This window comes from Trichechus manatus, unplaced genomic scaffold (assembly GCF_000243295.1).
Source record: "Trichechus manatus latirostris isolate Lorelei unplaced genomic scaffold, TriManLat1.0 scaffold00044, whole genome shotgun sequence".
In the NCBI taxonomy this organism is placed as follows: Eukaryota; Metazoa; Chordata; class Mammalia; order Sirenia; family Trichechidae; genus Trichechus; species Trichechus manatus.
Window position 1 is genome coordinate 12850335 of NW_004443980.1, and position 26704 is coordinate 12877038.

The window sequence follows — 26704 nt, forward strand, 5'->3', positions numbered from 1 at the left end:
GGAGGGGAAGGAGTCTAACCTCTCCCAATGCAGTTCTGCAACTGATCATCTTGATTTCTGCCTCAGCATCTTCTACTTGGGCTCCTTCAGATCTACTCCCAAATCAGATGCAGTCTTACCCTACACATTCATTTCCCCATATAGTTTATCCTGTCTTGCTTTTCTCTTTTCGGAGTTTCTTAAAATTTCTGGTAGGCTGATTGCACCTATTATTTTTGCACGATTATTGATTTCATATAGGCATTTGTAAAGTCAAAACAAATTAAAAAATACGTGCTTAAAAAATTTCGGGTGGATATTGGTGATGGTTGCACAACATTACTGCAATTGATGTCACTAAATTATATATGTGAAAAACATTGAATTGGCAAATGTGCTATATGTGTTTTTACAACAATAAAAAAACCTTTTGGGTGAGAGAGAAACTTGTTATTATCAAATAAATTAAAAGATTACAGTAAGAACACTTTATGAGGAACACAGGCAGGTTCTCAAAGGGAAACAAAATCATAACTTTTAAATCTGATACTAAAAAGTGAAAATAAATACTTAATTCAAGAATTTAGAACAGTGAAGTATACTGAAAGAAGAGGAAGTAATTAAGATAAGAGCAAAAATTAATAATAAAACTTGAAAAAACAGCTGTTATAAAAATCCAACAGCTTGTTCTTTGATAAGGTCAACAAAATGAACAAATCCCTGGCAAGCCTAATCAAGAAGAGATTAGTCACAATGCAAATACACAATGTTAGAAACGAGCGGCTATCACCATAGATTTGGAAAAGAGTAAATTTGTATTACTGTAGGTAATACTATGCTAATAAATTGAAATCTGAATTAAGTGAGGGATCCTCTGGGAAAATATAAAACTCTAAAAATGACTCAAAGAATTAAAATACATTAAGAAAAATAAAAATGCAAGTGATTTTTAAAGTTTTCTGAGAATTACTTCCCCACAACAGGCCAAAATTGAATAATTTTACAGACAAGTTCCTTCAAATTTTCAAGGAACAAAAATTTTTTTGCTTTACACATTGTTTCAGAGCAAGAAAAAAATGAAACACTTTAGAAGTAATTTTATTTAACTGTTATCCACATGGAACCATGATAGTGTAGTGGTTAAGTGCTACAGCTGCTAACCAAAAAGGTTGGCAGTTTGAATCCACCAGCTCCTCCTTGGAAACCCTGTGGGGCAGTCAGAATCGACTTGATGGCAATGGGTTTTGTTTTGTTTTTTGGTATTGTCCCCATGATGTCACATACTGCTAAAAGGAGTGAACGCACACATATACACAAAAACTTACAGTCACACCAATCTCACAAATACAGAGATTAAAATCTGAAAGAAATTTCTAGTTAGTGGAATTTATCTTGGAAATAATAATTTACCAAGACAGAGTAGGGCTTTTTTCTAGGAATTAAAAGATGGGTAGCTATATATTAGGATAACTTTTTATGTCTTATCACTATAATAGGAGAGGTCATGAAGAAAAAATCATCTTCAGTTGCAAAAAAAAGATATTTGATACATTTAAATCGCTGCTATCAGAAAAAAAAAACTTCAGTGAACTAGAAGTAAAAAGATTTTCTTGACATACATATAGTCTCTCAAACCAGTAAACAACGTTATACTTGGTGTGGAAATATTAAGATAGCCAACAGTATAAAAATGTCTGTTATTTCTGTTATTAATCAGTACTACTCTGGAAACTAGGGTAGTGCTTCTCAGAGTTACTTGGTGGAAAACAATGTTAAGTAAAAAAATTGTTAATATTGTGTGGGTCAATGTTTGGGAATTGTTTGAGCCAGCCTGACAAGACAAAAAAATAAAAGTAAAAAAGGAACTTTGCTAATTATTAGTGCTGAGAAATAAAGTTATCATTATTTATGGATGAGAGTAATTTGCTTAAACAACCAAAGAGAATCAGCTGAACAATGATTAGAACAGATGGAGTTGTTCCCATTATATACAAAGGGAGTTCAATAAGAAAGAGTTGTTAAAATATATATATATATATATATACACACAAAAATCAACAGCTTTCCAAATACCAGCAAAAATTGATTAGAAAATGTAGTAGGAGAGAAGATCTCATCAAAAATAGCTCAGCCCTGGGGGTGGTGGGTGGGATAAACTTTCCTGTGACACTTAAAAGTCAATTTGAATAAAGTAGATACAGATGATGCTCCTGAATGATAAAATTCAATATTGTAATAACTACCATTCTGTCCAAGTTGATTTGTGAGTTTAATGCAGTTCCAATAAACATTTCAATAGAATTTGTTTGAGGTAATTTGAAAACCTATTTCTAAATTTCAGCCGGGAGACTAATCATGAGATGAAACAAGAAACTTTAGAAAAATACAGATAATAATTTGTGTGTACTGTTAGCTAGTAAGGTGCACTTCAGACGCTCGTGCTGCTGATGGAAGAATGAACTGAAGTCCTATTTGGCTATTTGACAAAAATTCTAGAGCTTCCTGAAAGTAAAAGCACTAGATCTAAAAGATATGAATTTATTCTGAGGAAATAGCACACAAGCTGTATGTGTGTTTATTTTTAAAATGATTTTAATGGAAAAATTGAAACAATTTGTTCAGTAATAGTGGGTTTGAAGATTTTAAAGTTTGGAATACCATGCAGCAATTACGACCATATTTAAATGACATAGAACTGTGCTCGCGTATATGAAAATGAACAAAAAGCAGCTTATAAAACAGAGCGTGGGAGAATTTTGAATCCTACCTTCTCTTCTTACTGCCCCATGACATTGTACAAGTGACTTCATCTCTCTAGGCCTCATCTCTCATGTACGGAGAGGGATACCATTTACCTCAGGACATTATTTCTAGGATTAAATGAGGAAAAAGCATGTCAAGTGTTTATCCTAATGCCTGGCACCTGGTAAGCATTAAAATGTGACCTGAGGTGATTATAAATTACAATCTTTGTATATAAATCAAGCAGGGAAGGAGCCGTACTGAAATGTTAAAGGAGGTGATCTCGCGGTGAGGAGTTTTATGAGCGATTATTATATTTTCCTTTATAGTTTCTGTACTTTCAAGTAACTTTTTGGGGAAAAATGTTTTTTTTAAAGTTAAAAGAAAGTTGATAGGAAATACTTCTGGGTGGAAGAGAGAGCTGTGGTTTAGTGATTATTATTATATTCAGAAGTCCATTTATCTTTACATTAAAATGATAGAACAAAAAATAGCTAGTAAGAGGAGACTATACACTATTAATGTTTTTTTGTTTGTTTTTAACTTCCCTACTTCGCCCATTAGTATTTATTGCCTCTGATTTGGTTGGTCTCCTGTTAGATTTTTGGGTAGTTTCCATCTTCCTCCTCATTCCTGATAAGCAAGGCCATCTTCGGCATTCTGGGAAAGAGCGCTTTTGGGGAGTCACAGAGCCAGGACTTGTCTAAACTATCCACCCCCTCCAAAGACATTCAAAAGAAGGGGGTTAAGTAACCTTCATTGCATGCAACTATCTAACTGCTTCCACTTCTTCCTTCTTAGTACTGACTCCTCTGGTTGACTTGAGAGAACATTCTCTCCTGGGAGAACTACATCCTGCGCAGACACGGGCCCTTTAATGTTTACAGAAAGCAGTCAGGCTGAACCATGTCGGAACACGCCCCACTGGGATTCAGACATGATTTTGAAATGATCCTATCGGAGTCTTCAATTACTACACTAAAACGTTGCTTTGGAGCATGCCTTTCACTGTGGGCTCATCAGGCTTCTCATGCATTCAGACGTGGACATACCTGTCTGTTGTGTATATGCCTTTTGTTAAAACGGGCGCCACTGGCAAATCGGAACGCGGCCAAGTGATTTTTATAACTACCAGTGGGAAACGGTGACCATCTTACTTCTTGCTGTTAACTTGGGCTTCTGTCTGAGTCCCCTTGGGCTGCCATAACAAAATATCACAAAGTGGGAAGCTTTAATGAAAGAAACTTATTTTTTCACAATTCTGGAGGCTTGAAGTCCACATTCAGGGCCTCAGCAGGGCCACACTCTCTCTGTCGCCTCTAGGAGAAGATCTTTCCATGTCTCTTTCAGCTTCATGATAACCTGAGCGATTCTTGGTGTTCCTTGGCTTCTAGGTAAATCCTTACATGATGTCTTCCTCCTGTGTGTAACTCGGTTTTGGTGTCTGTTTTCCCCCCTTATAGGACGCCACTCAGAAAAGATTAGAATTGGGACCTACTGTAATCCTGGCTAACTTTGTTAACTGATATCATCTGCGAAGGAAAACCCTACTTCTCCAAACAAGGTCACATTCACCAGAGCAGGGGTGTTAAAACTTCAACATATCTTTTTGGGGACACAATTCGATCCATAATAGCTTCCAAGACAGATCTTTGGTGCTAGCCTGATGCTCTCAAGCAAAGCCACTCTTCCCTGACAAGAGCAGCACTAAAAGGGAGCACGCAGGTACTGGTATTGGTTGTATGTTGTTTGCGTTTTCTGTATACCACTTGGCCAACGTTGACAGGAAATTCTACCCCTCATATCTTCAAGGTGATACTTTCTTTATAATATCACTTAAGTACCCTTGTTGTATGGAGCTCAATCTCAAATGTTGGGAGCTGTGTAGAGCAGTGATAAGACATACAGTCTTTCCTTGGGGAGCTTTCATGGACATACTCAACATGTTGAACCACTGTCCTGGTTACCTAGAGCTGCTCTAAAAGAAATACCACAGGTGGGTGGTTTTAACGAAGAGAAGTTTATTTCCTCACAGTCAAAGCAGGCTAAAGTCAAAATTCAGGCGTCAGCTCCAGGGGAAGCCTTTTTCTCTCTGTCGGCCTTCTTCTCTTCGGTGTTCCCCCGGACTAGGAGCTTCTCTGCGCAGGGACCCCAGGTTCAAAGAACACGCTCTGCTCCCGGCACTGCTTTCTTGATGGTATGAGGTCCCCCACTCTCTGCTTGCTTCCCTTTCCTTTTATCTCTTGAGAGAGAAAAGGTGGTGCAGGCCATACCCCAGGGAAACTCCCTTTACATTGGATCATGATGTGACCTGGGTAAAGGTGGTGTTACAAGCCCACCCGAATCCTCTTTAACATAAAACTACAATCACAAAATGGAGGCCAACCACACAATTCTGGGAATCGTGGCCCAGCCAGACTGATGTACACATTTTTTGGGGGACATAATTCAAACCATGACAACCACCAAACCAGAAACCAAACCCATTGCCATAGAGTCAGTTCTGGCTCATGGTGACCCCATCTGTGTCAGAGTAGAACTACACTCCATAGGTTTATCAGTAGCTGTAATCTCACAGAAGTCAACCTCCAGGACTTTCTTCAAGGCACTGCTAAGTGAATTCGAACCACCAAACTTTCAGTTAGTAGTCAGACACAAACCATTTGTGACATCCGGGCACATTTGCTCCTTATTTATCTTGTTTGCATTCCTTCCCTTATATTCCCACATTATATTGCTTGAACTTGTGTTCAGTAACACATTTCTTTCTGATTTGTATCATGGTTGTTTCTGGGTATGTTTCCCTCATTATACTGTGATTTCTTCAGGGTGGAACTATGTTTTATTTATATCTGTATTTCCAGTGTGAATCCGGGTGTCCTAGAAAATGGTTGGTGCTTAATAAATATATGTTGAGTGGAGCAAGACTTGACACTGTCTCAAATGCTGTGCATTATCTCCCCCCTGCTTAGAGTATTTTGATTCTCTTAATGTCCAAAGCTCAGTCCTTGGAACAAGTGCAACTCATTTTGTTTCTGTCCAACTAAATATTGCACTTCTGTGTGAGAACCCTGTAAATGAACCAAGAATATGCTTAAAAGGCATGTGGACGCATCTGTGATGGCTGTCAGTTCAACAGAACAAATTAATTAGTTGAAATTTTCCTTGTTGGTACCAAAGAACAACCAGCCTTTCCCTAGTAAATACGCTTTGCTAGTTATAGGATAATAATCCTGAGTGCGGCCTTTCCAGAGCCTCCGCTGCCACCTCTGGAGTGGTGTTCCTGCATGGGGATGCCTCATCAGCCCCTTCTGTCTCCCTCGTGGTCTCTGTTTTCTCCCCTCCCTCGTCCTTGCCGCTGTAACAGGATGATGCGTGCTTGTTTTATTCCCTTCCTTTTGTTTTCCTCCCTAACAGTTCTCAGCTTCGTTAAAGAAAAAATAAAAAAAATAAAAAAATCGACTCAAGGTGACTGCATGTGTGTCAGAGCAGAACTGGCTCCACAGGGTTTTCAACGACTGACTTCTTGGAAGTAGGTCACCAGGACTTTCTTCAAAGGTGCCTAAGGGTGGACTCGAACCTTTCTTTTGTGGAAGTTTTTTGGTAACATCTTCCATGTCAACTTTTATTATAGGTCTGTTTAGATTTTCTACCTCTATTTGAGTTAGTTTAGGTAAGTAGAGTGTTTGTAGAAATTTATCCATTTCTTTTATGTTTTTAAATTTGTTGGCGTATAATTTTTATAATATTCTGTTATGGTCCTTTTTATCTCAGTTGGTTCTATTGTAGTGTCACCCATATCATTTCTTATTTTGGTTATTTGCATCTTCTGATTCTTTTCCTTTGTCTATTTGACCAGTGGTTTGTCAATTTTATTGATCTCTCAAAGAGCCAACTTCTAGCCTTGATGATTCTTTCTACTGTTTTTCTGTTTTTTATTTCATTTCTTTCTACTCTAGTCTTTATTCCCTTTCTTCTGGTAGCTTTGGTCTTCTTTTGCTCTTCCTTTTATGTTTGTTCAAGTTGTTGGGTTATGTTGTTGATCTTGGATCTTTCTTCTTTTTTAATGTATGTGTTTATTGCTGTAAATTTTCCTCTGAGCACTTCTTTTGCTGTATCTCAGAGATTTTGGTATGTTGTGTTTTTGTTCTCATTTGATTCTAAGTATTTTTTAAATTTCCCATTTTTGATTTCTTCTATGACCCAATAATTTTTTAGTAATGTTACTTAGTTTTCAAGTATTTATTTCCCTTTGTCTTCCTGTTATTGATTTCTAGTTTTAACCCCTTATGGTCAGAGAAGATGCTTTGTATAATTTCGATCTTTTTAAATTTATTGGGACTTGCTTTGTGGCCTAAAAAATGGTCTATTCTGGAGAATGTTCCAGAAGTGCTGAAGAAGAATATGTATTGTGTTGCTATTGGGTGGTGTGTATTATATGTCTGTGAGGTCAAGTTGATTAATAGTGTTGTTTAGGTCTTCTGCGTCTCTGTTGATTGTGCTCCTAGTTGTTCTGTCCATCGTTGAAAGTGGTATATTGAAATCTACTATTATTGTACAACTATCTATTTCTCTCTTCAAATCTGTTAGAGTTTGTTTTATATATTTTGGAGCTCTGGCACTGGGTGTATAAATATTTATTATCATTATGTATTCTTGTTGAATTCACCCTTTAGTCATTATATAATTGCCTTCTTTGTCTCTTATGGATTTTGACTTAGAGTTTATTTTTTCGGGAATTAGTATTGCCACTCCTGCTCTGTTTTGGTTGCTGTTTACTTAGTATATATTTTTTCCATCCTTTGATTTTTAGCCTTTTTATATCTTTGTGTCTAAGGTGTACCTCTTGTAGACAAAATATTCATGGATCATATTTTTTTTACCATTCTGCCACTCTCTGCCTCTTGACTGGTACATTTAATCTATTTACATTCAGTGTGATTATCAATAGGTATGAATTCTTTGCTGCCACTTTGTTTTATATTTTTTTTTATTGTTAAGTTTCTTTTTTCTTAATTTTCTGTGCTGAGTTCTTTTTGTATATGGATTTTCTTTTCCTATCATCCGTTATGGTTGTTTTTCTGTTTACTGAGTCTTTTTTATTTAATTCTTCTTTATTTTGGTGAGTAGATTTATTAATTTTCTTTGTGGTTACCCTGAAGTTTATGTTTACCCTCCTGTATTTAAAACAATCTGTTATATCTTGAAATCGAATTGACTTCCCCTCCGTATGGAAGTTCTATAACTACATTCATTCCCCCTTTTGTTCTGATGTCATCATTTACAGCGTAGTATCTCTGGTTCCCTGTAATCAGTTTTGCAGCTTTATTTTACTTTCGTGAAGTCTTTACATGGGTTGGTATCTGGACGGTGCTGTCATGTGTCTTTCTTAGGTTGTTGTCTGATGTCGTTGGATTTCCGTCCAAAGACTCCCTTTAATATTTCTTGGAAGGCTGATCTGGTAGTTATAAATTCCCTTAATTTCTGCTTGTCTGGGAATGTCTTAATTTCACCCTCATTTTTTAAAGATAGTTTTGTTGGATATATGATTCTTGGTTGGCAATTCTTTTCTTTCAGAGCTTAAGATACATCATCCCATTGCCTTGTTGCCTGCATGGTTTCTGATGAGAAATCAGCACTTAGTCTTATTGATGCCCCTTTGTGGGTGATATTTTGCTTTTCACAAGCTGCTCTCAAAATTCTTTCTTTGTCTTTGGTTTTGGAAAGTTTGATTTTAATATGTCTTGGTGAATTTCTTTTGGAGTCTATTCTTTGTGGGGTTCATTGAGCATCCTGGATGGAAATCTTCTCATCTTTCATGATATTTGGAGAGTTTTCTGTCATTATGGCTTCAAAAATTCTCTTTGTACTCCTTTTCCTCTCTTCCCCTTCTGGAATTCTTCATGTATGTTTATTATCTCTCTTGATGGTGTCCCACATAACCCTTATGCTGTTTTCATTTCTCTTCAGTGTTTTGTATGATTGTTCCTCAAACAAATTAATATCAGGGGATTTGTTCCCTCTTTCACTGATTCGTTATTCCGTTGATTCAATTCTGCTTCTGTATCCTTCTATTGAGTTTTTCATTTCTGTTATTTGATTGTTAAGCTTCTGGATTTCTAGTTGTTGTTTTTGTATGGTTTCTATTTGTCTATGGAGTTCGTAATTTTGTTCTTGTATTATTTTTCTGAATTCTTCTAGATTTTTTCCTTTGTTTTCTTTGATCTCTTTGAGGAGCCTAAATATTAGTCTTTTAAATTCCTTGTCAGGTTGTTCTAGTATCAGTTCTTCCTCTGAAATGTTTTCTGTCCCTTTATTTTGCTCACTTGTTTGAGACATCTTACCCTGTTTCTTTATGTGATTTGTTATTGCCTGCTGTCTCTGAGGCATTACAGTGTTAATTTATTTATGTTTCTTTTTTGATCGTATGTTTGCTTGTTTTATCCTGATTTTTTTGTTTTGTTTTGATATATCAGGAGCTTTGTTTCTTCTCTTTCACTTTAAAATGTCTTTCTTCCTTTGTATTATTTTAATTGTTGTTTTGTGATACTGGTCCGTGTGTGACTTTGGTGGTATCGGTTGGCTGGGTGTGATTTCCTCTCACTAGTGAATATAGTGGGTCACACCCATGTGTGAGTCCTGTCATTAGGCTAATATGTCTTCCCTTACAGGACTGAGCAGAGGTGCAGGAGCAGGTCCTATCCCTGATGTGGAGTGGCAAGTGTTGGGTGGTCAGGGACCCTCCACAGTTGCAGTGGGGTCCTTCCAAGTTGGTGCCAGCAGTTAGTTTGTCTGCTAGAGAGCAGGGCAGGGCATCTCCATAGACACTATGAGGCAGTGCTACTCACATGGATGGGATAGGCCCTCTGTGTATGCATGAATTGGCTTCTCAGTAAGTGGTAGGGGATTGACAGGTCTCCGTGCATGTGCATTCAGCCTGCAGGAACTGCCTCGGTGCGGGATGTGTGACATTGTACCCAGGCAGCCGAGGAGAGAGGGCACTGGGATCTTCTGCTCATCATTGGCAGGGGTGCGGGTGGCACTTGTCGGGATGTGCCAGGCTATTGCTGTTGAGGAAATGTGCCTGCCTGGCTGGTCACCGAGTGGGAGTGCCGAGAGCACTCCCATTGGTCACCAGGCAGGCTGGGGGCGGGTGCACACTGCCTGTCACCAGGCGTTAACCCCCTATTTTAAGTATATCCTGCAGCCCTAGTCGTTATTTTGTTACTAGTGAGTTGTTTAGCCCTTGAAAAGTTACTTAAATTGTGTCTCTGATTGTCTGTTTTCTCTTCTGAAAACAATCATAATACTGCCCAGTCATTGGTTCATCAAGTCATTCTCTTATTTACCAGCCTAACTTTCAGATTGTTGTGAGGATCAAGTAGCAGAATTCAGGTAAATTTTTTACTTGAAATTGTTAAGATAATCTGGTTAAACACTGCAGTTTAAGAACACTTCATTTGCTTATTTCCAATCCCCCATCCCCAAATCCCGCTAAAAAGACCATAAAGCCGTAAAAGGCATGAAGCCATAAAAACAAATGGACAGGCCGGGAGATTGCAGCAAGGAAAAGATATCAGCAAACTTGTGGAAGCCGGAACATAGATGGATGAAGTGGTAACCAACTTAGGGAAGCAGGAAAAGCCAGAGCTCATTTGCAAGAAGCAGTAAAAAGCAAGTTGATTAAAACTCGGAAATTAGAGGCACGCGGTACCTCTGAAAAGTAGAGTTGAAACCTGGAGGAGGAATTGGGAGTCTAATTGGCGGGGCTGCTGAGGCCCCGGATCCCCCTCCTCCACCACACGGAAAGTTTAAAAAAAAAAAAAAAGCTGCAAGCATCAGAAGGATGAAAAGAGTGTATTGGGATGGGGTTAGGGTGGTTACTAACAGAGGCGTAAATCTTCTTTCCGAGTAGGAAGATAAGTGATAATAGGTACAAAATCAAGAAATAACAGAATATACACACTGTTAAGAAAAAAACAATTGCTAGAGAAAACAGCAAACAGGAATTGAAAGTGGCCGTGTGTGAGGTGTGGGGGCAGGCAGGACGTTCTTTTTCTTTAGTGTAAGCCTTGGTAGTACTAACTAACACTGTTACTTGGTACACTTTTAAAATTATATACATATATTACAGTGATAAAAAATAAAATTAAAGACTTTTTGCCATTGTGGAAAAGTGAGTGTGCCTCTAGCGCACAGGGCCTGGTATCTGGTAGGTGCTTAATAAGTACTTGTTGAATGGTTGAATATTATTCAGTTATTTAGAAAACGCTCTCATTTTCCCTTGTTGATGCTAGGTAGTAATTGTTGTTTTTGTTAGGTGCCCTCAAGTCGATTCCGACCCATAGCCACCCCATGTAACAGAGCAGAACTATCCCATAGGGTTTTCTGGGCTGTAATCTTTACGGGAGCAGATCGCCAGGTCTTTTCTCCCACGGAGTTGCTGGGTGTGTTCGAACCACCAACCTTTCAGTTAGCAGCTGATCACTTACCCGTCGCACCACCAAGGCTCCTTAGTTGTTAATTAGGATAGTAATTAAATAAAGGGCTTTAGGGATTTGTTTTTGTTGCTGTATGCTGTCGAATCGATTCCGACTCATAGCGACCCTATGGGACAAGGTAGAACGTATAACAGTATGAGAAAGCAGGCTTTTTGTTTTGGGGACTGTGGAATATTGGAACGCCTTTAAACAAAGTTAAAAAAAAATTGAATCTAAACTTTGGATTTATTTTATACATTTCATCAAGTAAGTTTTGGGGTTTAAAAATAATACATGCATTGGCATGTGCTTACCAAGATGTGACAGTATTTTCTCTACCATGACATCTGTCTGACTCAGGCACTGACTTAGAACTTGGCCAGATAATTGACTTCCCTCTGCCTTTTTCTGTCTGTGAGATGGGGATAGAACTCACTGTCTGTCTCATGGTAGGCAGTTAGGTCTTAGAGAAATCCTGGGATCTAGTTCTCTGATAATACTGTGAACATAATAAACTGAGTCTGGAAGCCAAGTTACCTCTTCCAAGAAGACAATCAGAATGTCAGAAGCTAGAGGTTTAGTTCTAATAAAGTGATCTCCTATTTGAAGCAAATGATCCCCTGTAAGGAACCCAAAGTTCTGTTAGTACCAGAAGTAACTAGTCAGTGATAGGTGAGTACTTATTCTCCAGGATGGAGAATATTTTGCTAACAGAATTGTACTATAGAATTGAGTCAAATATTAATTTGGAAGCTGCTGTGAGTTTACTAGGGGAGAGATGCTAGACAAATACAAAGAAATGGTATTGTATGACATACCTTAAGAGCCTAATTAAATTGATTTTCTTTGTAAGATACAAGCACGTTTGTCTCACATTGCGTTTTCCTCCGTGTATGTTATACCTGTTGGTCTAATATCCTGACTATGCACCATGGCTTTTTAATCTCACAATTTTACACTCAGAGCAATTCAGTTTGACTAAGCCACAATTATTTTTGCTACCTAGTTACATAAGAAAATAATTTCACATGGAAATGGTATTTAAGTTAAAGTTTCAAAAGAGAAGTATTGCACCAGCTAAGGTGAAATATGTCATTGATTTAGGTGTCTTCTGTACAACCGTGTTAAATTGAAAACCATATTTTTAAACTTTTATTGTTCCTAGAGTGAACTATTGGAGCTTAAGCGACAGCAAGAAGAGGAAGAAAGAACCAAAACCCGCCAAACTGAACACAGGAGGTGTGATCCCTAATAAAATAAGCATCGTTGCTTAAATCGATTATTTATAAAATTTTTGCAGCATTTTACAAAAAGACTACATATTGAGTATGGTTTTGTAATCCATTTTACCTTTTTAATCTTTATTTTAATTGGGGTGTGGTGTGTGTGAGAGATACCGACTGCTATATATTGTACACACACACACAATCAGTTTTTTCTGGACAGGTGGTATAAACTCACATTAGAAAACTGAATCATGATCTCAAGTTAGGTGTTCGTTTAGATTATATTTAATTTACCTCCCTTGGGACAAAGCATCATAATCCTTTGAGATGGTGCTTTACCATCATCAATATTTTAGAATAGTTTAATTTTTATTCAATTATGAATTCTTTGTTCAGTAATTGAATTTGTTTAGATGATGAAATGCCCGTATTTGAATACAAAAACTCAGAGAAAAAGTACCATTGAAATTGTTTTCTATTGACTAATACATTGGGGGGAAATCTTAAAATGGAATCATTAAGTAATTTTTGATAGTGTAAGTATTCTCTTTTTCCTAATATTAATTATGTTAATAGTAACTAGGAAATATCTTTATTATGCTGGTGTTGGAACAGTTATCAATAACCACCATTTTGTCTATCATTATTTTTCTAGGCTTTTCTTAGAGGGCACTTGGGCTATTTAAGTTTATTGGGGTATGCTTGTGTCTTAGGAGAATTTAATGTAAAGGCTTTCATTCATGATTTAAAGGAGCAAACTCTTCTTTGGAAAATGAATGGTTTCTCTTGTGTGTGTAGCCTTTCCACGGTTACTCATGTGAGCTTTAAAATGTGGTGGTTTCATTTTATAAATGAGAGATTCTAAAAAGTTTTCAATGGAAGTTCCAAGTTCTGAGGGTACCAACAATGATGGGTGTTCATATTTTTTTGACTGAACTATCTGCCTCCATAGTCTAGTCAAAATAGTTTGAAAATGTCAAATGTGAGTTTATATATTCTTCTCTGATTAGAAGGAAACATCAAAACTCTGTACATGAGTTAGGCTATTTTTGGGGTAAGACTGGACCATTACTGCTACCTATTTGTTATAGAGTAGGCCGTACATTAGTTTAGTTCCATCTTCATTGGTTTTTCTCCTTAAAAGACTTTCCATTAAAAAAACCTGTTATTGTATTTATATAACACTGGTTGCTAATAGTAGCCAGTTATTTCTCTGGATTCCTGAGGATTAATTAGATAGTACAGGTTTTAAACACCTTAAAGAAAGTGATGTGTCATATGAATAGGCCCCATTGCTAGGAGATTAATCTTGAATTGGCACCCAGTAAAAACAGAAGTTACGTGATTAGAGATGGAAGAGATTCTGTTTTGTTATAGAAACCCAGACCTTCATTCTTTAAGTTCTCCATACCGCTGACTACCTACATATTGGTGGAGCTGTCTACTTTTCACATTCCATTTTCACTATTGGTTCTTGTTAAATGTAGATCCAAGTTTAATCCATGAGGAAGCTTCTCTGGATAATAAATTCAGTCATAAGTTTTGAAATAAGTGATCAAGTCTTTAAACACATACTTTATGTTTTCAATCAGTTTTTAGAAAGTGCCTGTATTTGTATTGTCCTGTAGAGGTTGCAGTTAGCTTTCCCGTGTTATCAAGAAGGACAATACAGTAGCGTCTTAATGAATGCAATAGCTGTGTCCCTTTCTACTCAGAGCTATGTAGTATGTGTTTAGGGGACATAAGTTAGGTTTTCTCTAGGGGCATAACTTTATTGGAGTCAAAAAGGTGACATGCTTTCTACTGTTTCGAAGTCCACATAGCAGAAACCTTAACCCTGAGCTTTATAATAGAAGCTTGTGGGATTCTTCCCAGGCTTTTCAATGACTCCTCTAACGAGCATGAGTGTAACCGAACTTGACCCGGTATAACTTTCTGAGTGAGAGAAGACAAGTAGGAACTCCATAGAGAAAAGACAGAGCAGGGAGGTCAAAGACCTGAAAGGAACTAGGCTCTGAGCTAAAAATTGGGCTGAATTGAATCGATTTATTGAAACTTGGGCCATCCCTGAATAATGGTTTTTATCCAAATTAAATCTTAGAAGAAAATCCGGAGAACAAGTTGGACTGCAGTATAATATATGTACTTTCTAAAACTAGCAAACAAAAATAGAAGCTGTTACTTTTACCCCCTCTTTGAATTCTCAGTAGGAATGGAGAGAAACAATCTCTTTACCTCCCATTGTCTCTGGACGACTGATATTTCAGTGGGCATAGACCAGTTGTGGACACTTCCAAAGTCTCAAGGAAAGCTCAACCACTCTGATGTGGTCTTAGTAACTGAAGCTCAAAGGTGATATCCCATTACGGTGTGCATTTGTGACATGCTGTCAGTCATAGCCATGTCCCTGAATTGGGAGCCATTGACAGTGACCTGGTTTGCAGTCTGCACTCACCACCAGTGGTAGCCTCATGATGCAGCCCTAGTCACCAGCAGCAGGCAGGGTTGAGGACATTGTGCCTGGGCAATTCATTCGTTCAACAGTTCTGACATCAGGGTGGCTGCCTCTGCAAAGGCACTGTTCTGGGCACTGGGAATCGGGGTAAGCAAGGCGGAAGAGGTCCCAGACCTCATGGAAATTACAATCTGGAGGAGGGAAATAGAAAACCAACAGTTAAACAGCAAGATTATTTCAGACAGTGATACATACACACACAGGATGAAGTTAAGGGAGTGACTGGAGGCAGTGGGTGCCCAAGGAAGGTCTCACTGAACGGGTGACATTCCAGTGATAAGGAAGAGTCAGCCACATAGAGATATGGGGCAGATACATGTGCTCAATGTGTCACTGTATCAGTGAACACCCATGTAGCCAGGTCAAGAAATAGAATATAGCCATCACCTTGCAGGTAAGCCTTATCCTGACCTTTATGATAATCACTTTCTTAACCTTTCTTTATAGCTTTACCTCCTATGTTGTTGAATATTATTTCTCTGATTGGTTACTGCAGGTATGACAGAACGCGGGGAAAGGTGTATCCATTCTTATCTCTGAAAGCTTGGGCTTCCCTCTTCCGACATTTCCCTTTCCTACACCCTCTCTATGTCTTCTTCTACTTTTCACTTACGGGATTTGCTTTAGTAGGACTGGCAATGGGATACAATAGTGCCACAGAGCTGCGTTTAGTTTAGTTCCTCTTCATGTTTGGGTTCTTGCTGAAGCGTCCATCTTTCCACAGCCCCTGGGGCTCACGCCTGTCATGGCCCTTTGGGTACTGTTGGCTGGGCAAGTGGGGCTCTTGCTGAACTGGTAGAAGATCGGTGAGTGAAATTCTGAGGTTACAAATTTGTGCCCCCTTGGCCCGAGCCAAGACCGGCTCCAGCTCCAGTAAGGGGGCTATTAACAGCATGTCATGAGGTGAATGTGAAAAAATGTTTCTGCAGATTTCTTCTAAGCTGAAGAGGGGAGGCAGTCCCCACAGTCAGTTCATACAGCACATTAGGTTCTCAAAAAATCTCTCAACCCTGCAGCCAGCTTTCCACTTACATACATTTTTCATTGTTTTAAAGGGTAAATAATGCTTTTCTGGACCGACTCCAAGGCAAAAGTCAACCAGGTGGCCTTGAGGAATCTGGAGGCTATTGGAATATGAATCGTGGTAACAGCTGGGTGAGTTTTTTTCTTTTCTGTTTTAAAAAAAAAAAATCATCTTTCAAACTTGAAGAATAAAAACAATGAGAGTTCTAAAATTATGTTGAGGCCTTCTCCCCAGATATTATTTTTTTGGTGTGCTGTTCAGCTGTGTGATGGGCAGCCAGCCAGGGTGATTACTGTAAATTCCACAATAGCTTCTGAGAAAAGGAGAGAGTCTTGAGTTCAGCCCCAGCCCATCACAGTAAAAAATGGCCCCTGCTCTTTGTTTTCAGCATGATTGCCTTGACCATAAAGCTTTTTATCACCCTTTGCCTAGATCTACAGTGAAAACAAATGAACATTTTTTTTTTCTGGAAGATTTTAAGTGAGATATGGTTATAAAATAGTAATCATTCTCTAGTAATATATTCTTTCAGTGAAACTAGCATATCAAAGAAACAGGTATTTATTTTCACTGCAAAAGGAACTTTTTGAAAATGAAATGCCCTTATAGATTTTTGTGAAGGAAACTTTGCAGCTGTGTTTTAATGTATGTTTAATGTACTTCGCATGCACAATATATTGAACTATCACCAAAGCTTAGGGATGTGTATGATTGTGGGTTTTGCAATGCATATAAAATCAAAACTAACTACAGCAAGTTTTACAATTTAATTGAAGCCCATGTGCAAAAGGACCTACTTAAAAAAGAAATACTGAGCGAAGAGAAATCTTTCAAGTGGTACAATGTAGCAAAAGAGTCAAGGGCTGTTGTCCGGGGAAATCTAGAGATCACCCTTTAGTAAATTTTGAGGGACAAAAGATCATTTCGAAAAGATAATCTGTTAGAACTGTTATGAATGTCACCGTCTAAGGCATCAAGTAGTTAAAATTGATGGATGGATTTCACAAATGTATATATGTTTAAGACAATTGAATGTAGGCAAATTTGCAGATAATGCATACTGCATGTAGATAGTTAGCTATAGAACCAAAAAAAAAAAAAAAAAAAAAACCCAAACCAGTTGCTGTTGAGTCAGTTCTGACTCATGGCAACCCCATGGGTGTCAGAACAGATCTGTGCTCCATAAGGTTTCCAGTGGCTGATTTTTCAGAAGTAGGTCATCAGGCCTTTCTTCTGAGGCACCTCTGGATGGACTCAAACCTCCAACCTTTATGTTAAAAGCTAGCACGTTAGCCATTTGCACTACCCAGGAACTCCATAGTTATCTATAATTGTATGCTAGTTTATATCACTATGGTGTTAAGAAGGACCCTCGTGGCACAGTGGTTAAAGAGCTCGGCTGCTAACCTAAAGGTCGGCAGTTCAAACTCACTAGTCGCTCCTCGGGAGAAAGATGTGGCAGTCTGCTCCAGTAAAGATTTACAGCCTCGGAAACTCTATGGGGCAGTTCTACTCTGTCGTATAGGGTCACTGTGAGTCAGAATCTCCTCCACAGCAGTGGGTATGGCGTTAAGAATAGGCACAAGACGAAGGAGAGAAAAAAGAATTAAAACACAGGATATTTGCATCATGCATTACAATTTTCAAATTACTGACTTATTCATAAGAATTAGGTAAGTAGGATTCATGTGGAAAATGGGGCTTTGTGAACCAAAGATGTTATCTAAGTTCACATAATTTATCAGTTGTGGAACATGACTGGAATTCAGATTTTGGTTAGGACTTGGAAGCTTGCTGTGCATTTTCTCCTTCACTTAACACAGCTCCTAAAATTTTGAAAGTGTCTAGAAAAATACCTGGGATTGAGGAGAAAATACCAGGTGAGATTAAATGGTATCACCATGAGCGTCTGAGGAGGAAATGAGGAATAAGGAATTTGACTTACCACGGACTGTCTGTGGGCCTTACACAAGTGAGTCATGCATCTCTTTTTAGATCCCTCACAGATAAAACGAAGAAACAGCCTTTCCTCATGATGTAATAGTGAGGATGATTGAGTTAAGTTTCCGTAGTAGGCCAGACATGTCCTGAGTCCTACTTGGTCATCCACGCTTTCCTTACTTGAAAGAAGCAGTAATGAAAGGATTGAACTTCCTCTGGCTTCCACCTCCACATCTGTCCACCTACAGACATCTGTTCCTCTATGCCTGCTTTTCCTTGTGTACTAAATTCTGTCTCCTCCACCTACTGGGGGATTTGCTATAACAATACCCCTCCCCTTCTCTGCTGAGTTGTCAAATATTCTCTCTCAACTAGAAAACTCCCATGAATATAACAATATTAATAAATATAAGTTCTATGGATACCACCTTTCCCTCATGCTACTGACCTATTTCTTTGCTCCCCTTTAAAACCAAACTTTAAGAGGCATCTATGGTTGCTGTCTTTATTTTCTTCATCTTTCTTTTAAACCCATACTAATTAGGTTTTAGAAACCCTGGCGGCATAGTGGTTAAGAGTTCGGCTACTAATCAAACGGTTGGCAGTTTGAATCCACCAGGCGCTCCTTGGAAGCCCTATGGGGCAGTTCTACTCTGTCATAGGGTGGCTATGAGTCGGAATTGACTCAACAACAACAGGTTTGGTTTGGTTTGGGTTTGCCAGGTGCTACGTGGTCTGAACCCCCACTTTACCTTTCTGACTCTCTCCTCCTTCTGCCCCCTTGCTCACTCCACTCTAGCCACACTAGCTTCCTGGCTGTTCTCTGGGAGCTTCAAGTACTTGCTGCTATCACCTTGGGGCCTTTGCACTGGCTGCTCTCTCTACGGCTTCTCTAAAATATCCACATAGTTTGTTCTCCTTCAAGCATTTTCTTAGCTCCCACTACCTCAGTGAGATTGCCTTGGCCATTCTGTTTAATCCTGCCACCTTCTCCTCACCCCCAGCTCTCACAATCCCCTTTCCAGGCTCCACTTCTTTTTTCCATCACACTCGTCAGCTTCTACTTTTCTAACATAATGTACTTGTAAATTTTGTTTAGTCTTCACTTAAGGAGACCTGGTGGTGCAATGGTTAAGTGCTTGGCTACTGACCAAAAGATTGGCAGTTTGAGCCCACCCAGTAGCTCCACGGGAAAAAGACCTGACAATCTGTTTCTGTAAAGTTTACAGCCTAGGAAACCCTACGGAGAAGTTCTGCTCTGTCACATGGGGTCGCTGTTAGTCAAAAATTTACTTGACGGCACCTAACAACAACAACGACACTGTTTACTTAGTCCCTGCCTGCAGTGATGTATGTTCTGTAAGGGTCTTTGATTGTTTTGTTCACTGATGTATTCTAAGCGTTAAATAGGACTAGAACTTACTGCATGCACAAGGAAGCAAGTGGCCATGACTGAGCATCACAAAAACAACAAAGACCAACATAATTTGTCACACTAAAATGATCAGATACCAAATTTAAAACAACTATGTATAAGATAGGGAGCCACGGTGGTACAGTGGTTAAAGCTCCCAGCTGCTAATGGGAAGGTTGGCGATTCGAACCCGCCAATCCAGTCCATGGGAGAACATGTGGCATTCTGCTTCTGTAAAGATTTACAGCCTTGGAAACCCTGTGCGGCAGTTCTACTCTCTCTTATAGGGTGGCTATGGGTCAGAATCGACTTGACAGCAATGGATTTGGTTTTGGAGTTTATGTATAAGACATTTGATGAAACAAATTTTGCAACTGAAATAATGGCAAGAAACCAGACAATTAAAAAACAACCAAGTAGATTTGAAAAAGAACACAACATAACTTCTAGAAGTAAAGTTATAATCTTTGAAATTAAAAAATTTAATGAATTCATTATAATAATAAAATAAATGCAAATTTAAAACTAAACCTAAATGCTATTTCTCATCTATCATTGGGCAAAAACCCAAAACACTGACAATATGGAAGCTATGGGGAAAGAGGAGTGTTTCATACATTGTTGGTGGGAATGCAAAGTGATACAAACTCTATCTAGATTAATTTGTTAGTATCTTCCCATAAAAGGAAAACTAGGCCTAAAGGTATTAAAGGAAACTTCAACGAAACTTCAAGGAACAGATTATTCCAAATGTCTAGAAAGTGTTCCATAATAGTTCAAAGGAGGAAGGATTTTGCAGGTAAATGTAACTTTGGATTAAAATTAGACAAAAACTGGACAGAGAAAGAAAATCACAGGGCAGAGTTACTCATAAACATAGATTCAAAAAATCACAAACAAAATTTTGTTTGTCAAACAGATTCAATAATGAATTAAATAAACAAAAATATAACATATTCTGATCAACTGGATTTATCCCAGAAACGCATGCCTGGCTTGTCACACACACACACACACACACATGCACACACACACACGTGTACACACACACACACACACACACACACACACACAAAACCTACTAAGGCAATTCACCTGACAAATTATAGGAGAAACATAATACGGTCATCTTAATACATACAGAGAAAGCATTTGATAAATTTTCACACTGATTTGTACAAAAGCTTTTCTAGCAAACTAGGAATAGAAACAAAATTTCTTCACCTAATAAAAGGATCAAAAATATACAATAATAAAAATACATCATAAACATTTCCTTTAAATCAGATCTAAGGATTGAAAAGGAGAAAAACATTTATAAATCCCAGATGATACCATTATCTGCATAGAAAATGCAAAAGAATTTACTAAGGATTCAGCAATGTTGGTGGAGGTAGGATCAATATTTTAAAACTAACTGTACTTCTACACAATAGGAATAAACAAAAAATCTAATAAAATGATCTAACCAAAGATGTGCCTGACCGTTTGAGACTAAATCATAAAACTTTGTAGAAAGCCATTAAAGAATAAACAGAGAACTATACCTTGTTAATAAAGAGGAATGAGTTCTCTAAAAAAATGTATAGATTTAACTAGTCTGATCAGAACAAAGAACCAAGAGTAGTCATTTATTTAAGATGGCATGGTGTTGGCGCAGGCAGACCTAACCGTATCTGGACTCTTGATGCGTGCAGAGGAAGCACAGCAGATTGCTGAAGGAAGACGGACTCTTCACCAAGGGCTGTTGGAACAACTGAGTAAACCGCAACCAAACCCACTGCTGTCGTCGATTCCGACTCATAGCGACCGTATGGGACAGAATAGAACTGCCCCATAGGGTTTCCAAGGCTGTAAGTCTTTATGGAAGTAGACTGCAACATCCTTCTCCCGTGGTGGGTTCAAACCGCCAATCTTTTGGTTAGCAGCTGAGCACTTTAACTACTGCGCCATCAGGGCTCCTCCAGGTAGATTAAAGCTTATAAATAAAAATGAAGACTTTATACATTTTAGAAGAAAATGAAAGAGACCATAAAATTGAGGTAGGGAAGGATTTTGTAAGACCCAAAGCATAAGCCATAAAGGAAAAAAATGATAAATACGTCTACATTAAAATTGTAAACATCTGTTCATCAAAGGTTACCATACAAAAGTGAAGAGAAGCCATAAACTAAACTTGTAACCAGGGTATGTTCTGCAAATAACAAATGAGCAAAAGGTTAGAATCTAGAATATATAAAGCAATGCCTATAAGTTATTTTCAAAATAAATACAGATTTACTTTAAAATTGTTGTTGTGTTGTTAGGTGCCGTTGAGTCGATTTCAACTCATAGCAACCCCGTGTGACAGAGTTGAACTGCGCATAGGGTTTTGTAGGCTGTAATCTTTATGGAAGCAGATCTCCAGATCTTTTCTCCTGCAGAGCCACTGAGTGGATTTGAACTGCCAACCTTTTGGTTAGCAACTGGGTGCAACCATTGCACCACCAGGGCTCCTTTACTTTAGAACAAAGAGTCATATAAAGCAGTTTTTTCTGCATTTATTCAAGGAAGATTGACTATCAAGTTATTTTAGAAATGAAATAAATTTTACATTTAAGCCTGCTGGATATTAGCGTTAAACTGTAATTATTTTTGAAAAGATTTTTTTGTCGATGTTGAACATACAGCATAATGATCAATCATAATGACAATCAATTCTGGAATTTTAGGTTCAGCAAAAGCACAGTTAATATTGGTGGGAAAATCATTGGGAAAAATGAAAAAGCTAGAGATAACAGGAATCAGACTCTAGTACATACAAGAATTTAGTAGGTGATAAAGATAGCATAATAATGAGTGGGACTAGAAAAGTTACTTAATATTTGGTGATGGAACAACTGATTAGTGATTTAAGGGAAAATATGTAGATCCCACCCCATGTTACGTATCCAGATATATTCTAGGTTGATTAAGGAGTAAAATGTAAAAGGAAGTGATAGAAAAGTAGAAGTAAATCTGTGTGAATATTTTTCTGACCTTGGGATGGGAAAGGACTTTTAAAGCATAAAAACAGTAAAACAAATCAAAGAGAAGTTGGTGGCCTGCACACATTCCAGCTTCCCTCCACTCCTCACTCCAACCCACCCACCTGCCCAGGGGCCCTCAGGAAGGCAGGACCTGGGGTGCTTGGAGGGCTCTGCTGAGGCTTCAGGTCCTCACAACCCCAGCAAAATTGTTAGTGCAGGACTCACTCTCCTTTGGGTTAGATGAGAGCCTGGAGATCAGTGTTGGAAAGCTCTGGATGAAGATGGGATGGTGATGGGTCAAGGGAAAAGCTTGGCTTTGCAGATGTTTGTGGACCCCTGGCGTGGAGGTCCATATTGGTCTGGATGCTTGAATCCAGTCTTTTGGCCCCAGAGAGCCAAGGCTAATCTTGCTCTTCCCCTGAAGCTGGGAGAGCAGGAGGAGACTGGGAATGGAAGATGCTGCATCTTCCACCACTCTGGGATTGCTGCCAGTTACGGTACCCCAGTGATTAGATGTGAGCCCAATAATTAGACAAAGGAAAATAACACATGGAAGGGAATTTGGCATCCAGAGAAGAGCAATAGACAGAACACACAGCTCTAACCCCTAAGGAAGTAGAGCTATTGCAGAGGATGGCAACAATGGGAGCGACAACAATTAAAGAAACTTCGAGTAGATGCAAGGGTAGAACACACCCCAATCTCCTTGCCTTAAAATGAAGTATTTGAATGAAAAAAATTCAGGAGGTGAATTGAAGGAATCAGTGCTCACTAGGATCCAAATTAGTGGCCTGGATTATCCAATGGAAGAAATATTTCAAAGCACAAAGCAAGTATGCGGGGAAGACGAAAATCATGAAAGAAAAAATAAGACACCTTGAACATAAAGCCAGGAGACCTTAACTGAGGAATAAGAGTTTCAGGTGAAAAAGAATATGAGAAACAAAACAAGTATTAAATAACAGAAGAAAATTATTTTAAGCTCTGTCTTTAGATTGAAAAGATGTACCAGAATTGATGAGAGAGAACATACGTTTAGGCAATAGAAAAAAAGGCGCGGTATGGTTCTTTATACATAGAATTGTACATGCGTATAATTTCTAGGTGTATATTTCTATAATATATAAATACCACTATATATATATATATATATATATATATATACACACACACACACACATATACGTATATGCCTATCAGAAAAAAGATAAACTTTTTAGACTGGTCTATAGAAATACTTGTGATATACTTTTTTTTTTTTAATTATGTTTTAGGTGAAAGTTTACAGTGCCAGTTAGTTTCTCATTCAAAAATTTATACACAGATTATTTTGTGACATTGGTTGCAACCCCCGCAATGTGTCAGCACTCTCCCCTTTTCCCTTTATACCCCGGGTTCCCCATGTCCATTCATCCAGGTTTCCTGTCCCTTCCTGCCTTCTTGTCTTGCTTTTGGGCAGGTGTTGGCCATTAGGTCTCCAATACTTGATTGAACTAAGAAGCATGTTCCTCACGTGTTTGTTTTATAGGCCTGTCTAATCTTTGGCTGAAAGGTAGCCTTCGGGAGTGGCTTCAGTTCATGATATACTATTAAATGAAAACCCCCTACAATCAAATGTACAGTATAATTCATTTCAAAGAAATAAAAACAGTTTATGTGTGTAGATGTGCCCCATTATGCTTATATAAGCAAGGAGAAGGTGGATGGATATATAGAAGACTGTTAACATTATTCTTTAAGGGTGGAGGAGTCGAGGGAGAGTGATGTGAAGATTACAGTTGAGGGTGGAGTTTGTAAGAAATATTCATTATTAGTTCACTTGTTACAGCAAGCATGTATTACTTTGCTGTTTTTAAAACATAAAAAAATTTAATTATAACTTCTGTAAAAAACAATGAACAACAACAAAATTGCTAGGGAAGATGCCTCTGAGTCGATTTCGACTCATAGCGACCCCATGTGACAGAGGAGAACAGCCCCATAGGGTTTTCTAGACTGTAATCTTTATGGGAGCAGATCGACAGGTGGTCTTCTCCTGAAGAGCCACTGGGTGAGTTTGAATCGCCAACCTTTTGGTTAGCAGCCAAATACTTAACCAATGTACCACCCGGTTTCCTGCAATTCCAGTACCAAAAAACCCAAACCAAACTCATTGCCGTCGAGTTGGTTCTGATTCATAGTGACCCTGTAGAACAGAGTACAACTGCCCGATAGGGTTTCCAAGGAGCAGCTGGTGGATTCGAACTGCCAACTTTTTGGTTAGCAGCTGAGTCTTAACCACTGTGCCGCCAGGGCTCCACAATCCCAATAGTTACCCTAAAAACAAAACAACCAAAGACTTAGCTAAAGATCCCTGTAAATAATTGCTCATTGCTGTAAGCAGCCAGTACTAGAATAGAAATAACAGCAGCATAAGTTAGTTGATCTTGGTGTAGCCATGTGATGTAGTAATACATGATCATTCAAATATATTTGCAGGCAAGAACCATTGAAGATCTTTGAGCCAAGGTAACACCAGCGCTGCATTTTAGGAAGATTAATCCAGTAGTGTTGTGCAAGATATAAAAGAGGGGGAGGCTGACATACTCAGGTGCAATAATGAGGGCCACGTCTAAAGGGCTAACCATGTGCATGGAAAAGGAGAATCGGGGCGCATTAGGAAGGAAGGCGACTGACCTCTCCCTCTTACCCCTGTATGTTAGCACTGTCTGTGGTTTCTATTTGGGAGAAGGATGGCACCATTGAGGGAAGTAAGGAAGTGAGGAAGACCCACTTTGTGGGGAAGGAATATGAGTTTTTGGTGACTTACAAGTAGAATTGCCCATTAAGCATTTTGAGATTTGGGACCCAAGCTCCAGAGAAAGGTCAAAGCTGATGATAGGATTCTGACATCATTTATTTAGAGACTGATAGATGAGGATTGAGCTCTCCCAAAGAATGAGAGAGAAGAGCTGTGTTTCAGGGCTGAGTTACTCACGGAGGGGGCTTGGAGGAAATATGGGGACCAGTAAAAAGCCAAAGACAGACAAGACAAGAAGGAGGAGGGCGGAAAACATGATAAAAGTATGATGAAAGCCAAGAAAAGAAAAAAAAAAAAATCAAGAAGGAAGATAATAATGTCAAAACCTTTTATCTAATACAACATTTAGGCAGTAAAGTTAAGCATACGTCACACGCAATGTTCAGTGTTCAGCTGTTATAGGTATTAAAAAATAAAAAGATTTTTGTATATTTCTTTTGGTGGTGCTTTGTCTAGCAGTGGTCATTAGTGCATAAATATAACATTATAGGCCTGGGAAAATAGACATTTTAGAAGAGGAAAGAAATAACATTGATTTAAGTGCTTATTACGTGCCAGGGATTGTTTCTTAGAATGATACTTGTGCAAACACCGCGTACATAGTAGACATAGGATATGAGCTCAGGTCTGCCTGACTCAGAGCCCTGGCTTTCTATGGCATCAGGCTGCCTACCTAGGGATAAGGAGGGCACATCCTCTTAGCACAAACATCAGACCAAAAAACCATAGCTATTACCGTTGAGTCCATTCCCACTCATGGTGACCCAGGTGTTACTGAGTAGAACTGTGCTCCATAGAGTTCTGTTGGATGTAATCTTCATAGAAGCAGATTGCCAGGCCTTTCTTCCACAGCACCACTGGGTGAATTTGAACCACCAACCTTTAGGTTGGTAGTCGAGCACAAACTGCTTATACCACCCAGGAACCTAGTACAGGTACAACAAGATCCAGCATATTGGAGGCAACGTTGCCCAGTGGATATTCCTCCCCAGGGTCTCACCCTTGGGTAAATAGTCAGCCTTGATTAGGCATGGTTGTTTAAACCACTTTATTACATTTCCCCAGGGCAGAGTCAGCTTCAACTCCTTGCTGTCCTACAATCTGTAAATCTTGTCAGTTATTAAATCCTTTAGATGAGTGATTCCATTTTAATGTGCAGAGGAGCACCTGGGGAGCTTGTTAAAATGCAGATTCTGATTCCATCTGGGTAGGTGGAGCCTAAGATTCTCCATTTCTAACAAGCTCCAGGCAGCGCTGATGCTGCTGATCCATGGGCTGTAGACTGTTCCTTTGAATAGCTCTCAGCTCTGTGCTCTCTGCTCTGTTCTCACTGCTTCTTCATACTTCAGGCCCTGGTTCTGTTTCATTTGGACGATCACAGAAGACTTCTAACCGATCTGCCCACTCCAGACTTTTCCTCCCCCCAGTTTCTTCTGCATCCTGCTGACAAGGTGATGGCCAGCTCATGTCAGAGACCGTCAGTGGCTCCACAACACGCATGCTGAGAGAAATCTAGACTTCCCTGAGGCTGCCAATCAAGGCCTTCTGTAAATGGGACTCAGTCTAAAGTTCTGC

The 26704-nt window shown here is 38.8% G+C and overlaps 1 protein-coding gene across 2 annotated transcripts in view; it reads left to right on the top strand.

The window, feature by feature from the left end:
- The window catches only part of EPSTI1 (epithelial stromal interaction 1), a 128344-nt gene that overhangs the window by 99521 nt on the left and 2119 nt on the right, over window positions 1-26704 (top strand). For both annotated transcript variants that reach the window (XM_023731611.1, XM_023731612.1), the window contains 2 exons: window positions 12367-12440; window positions 15998-16097. In XM_023731611.1, the coding sequence (XP_023587379.1) occupies window positions 12367-12440; window positions 15998-16097 (174 nt within the window). The remainder of the gene's footprint in view (window positions 1-12366; window positions 12441-15997; window positions 16098-26704) is intronic.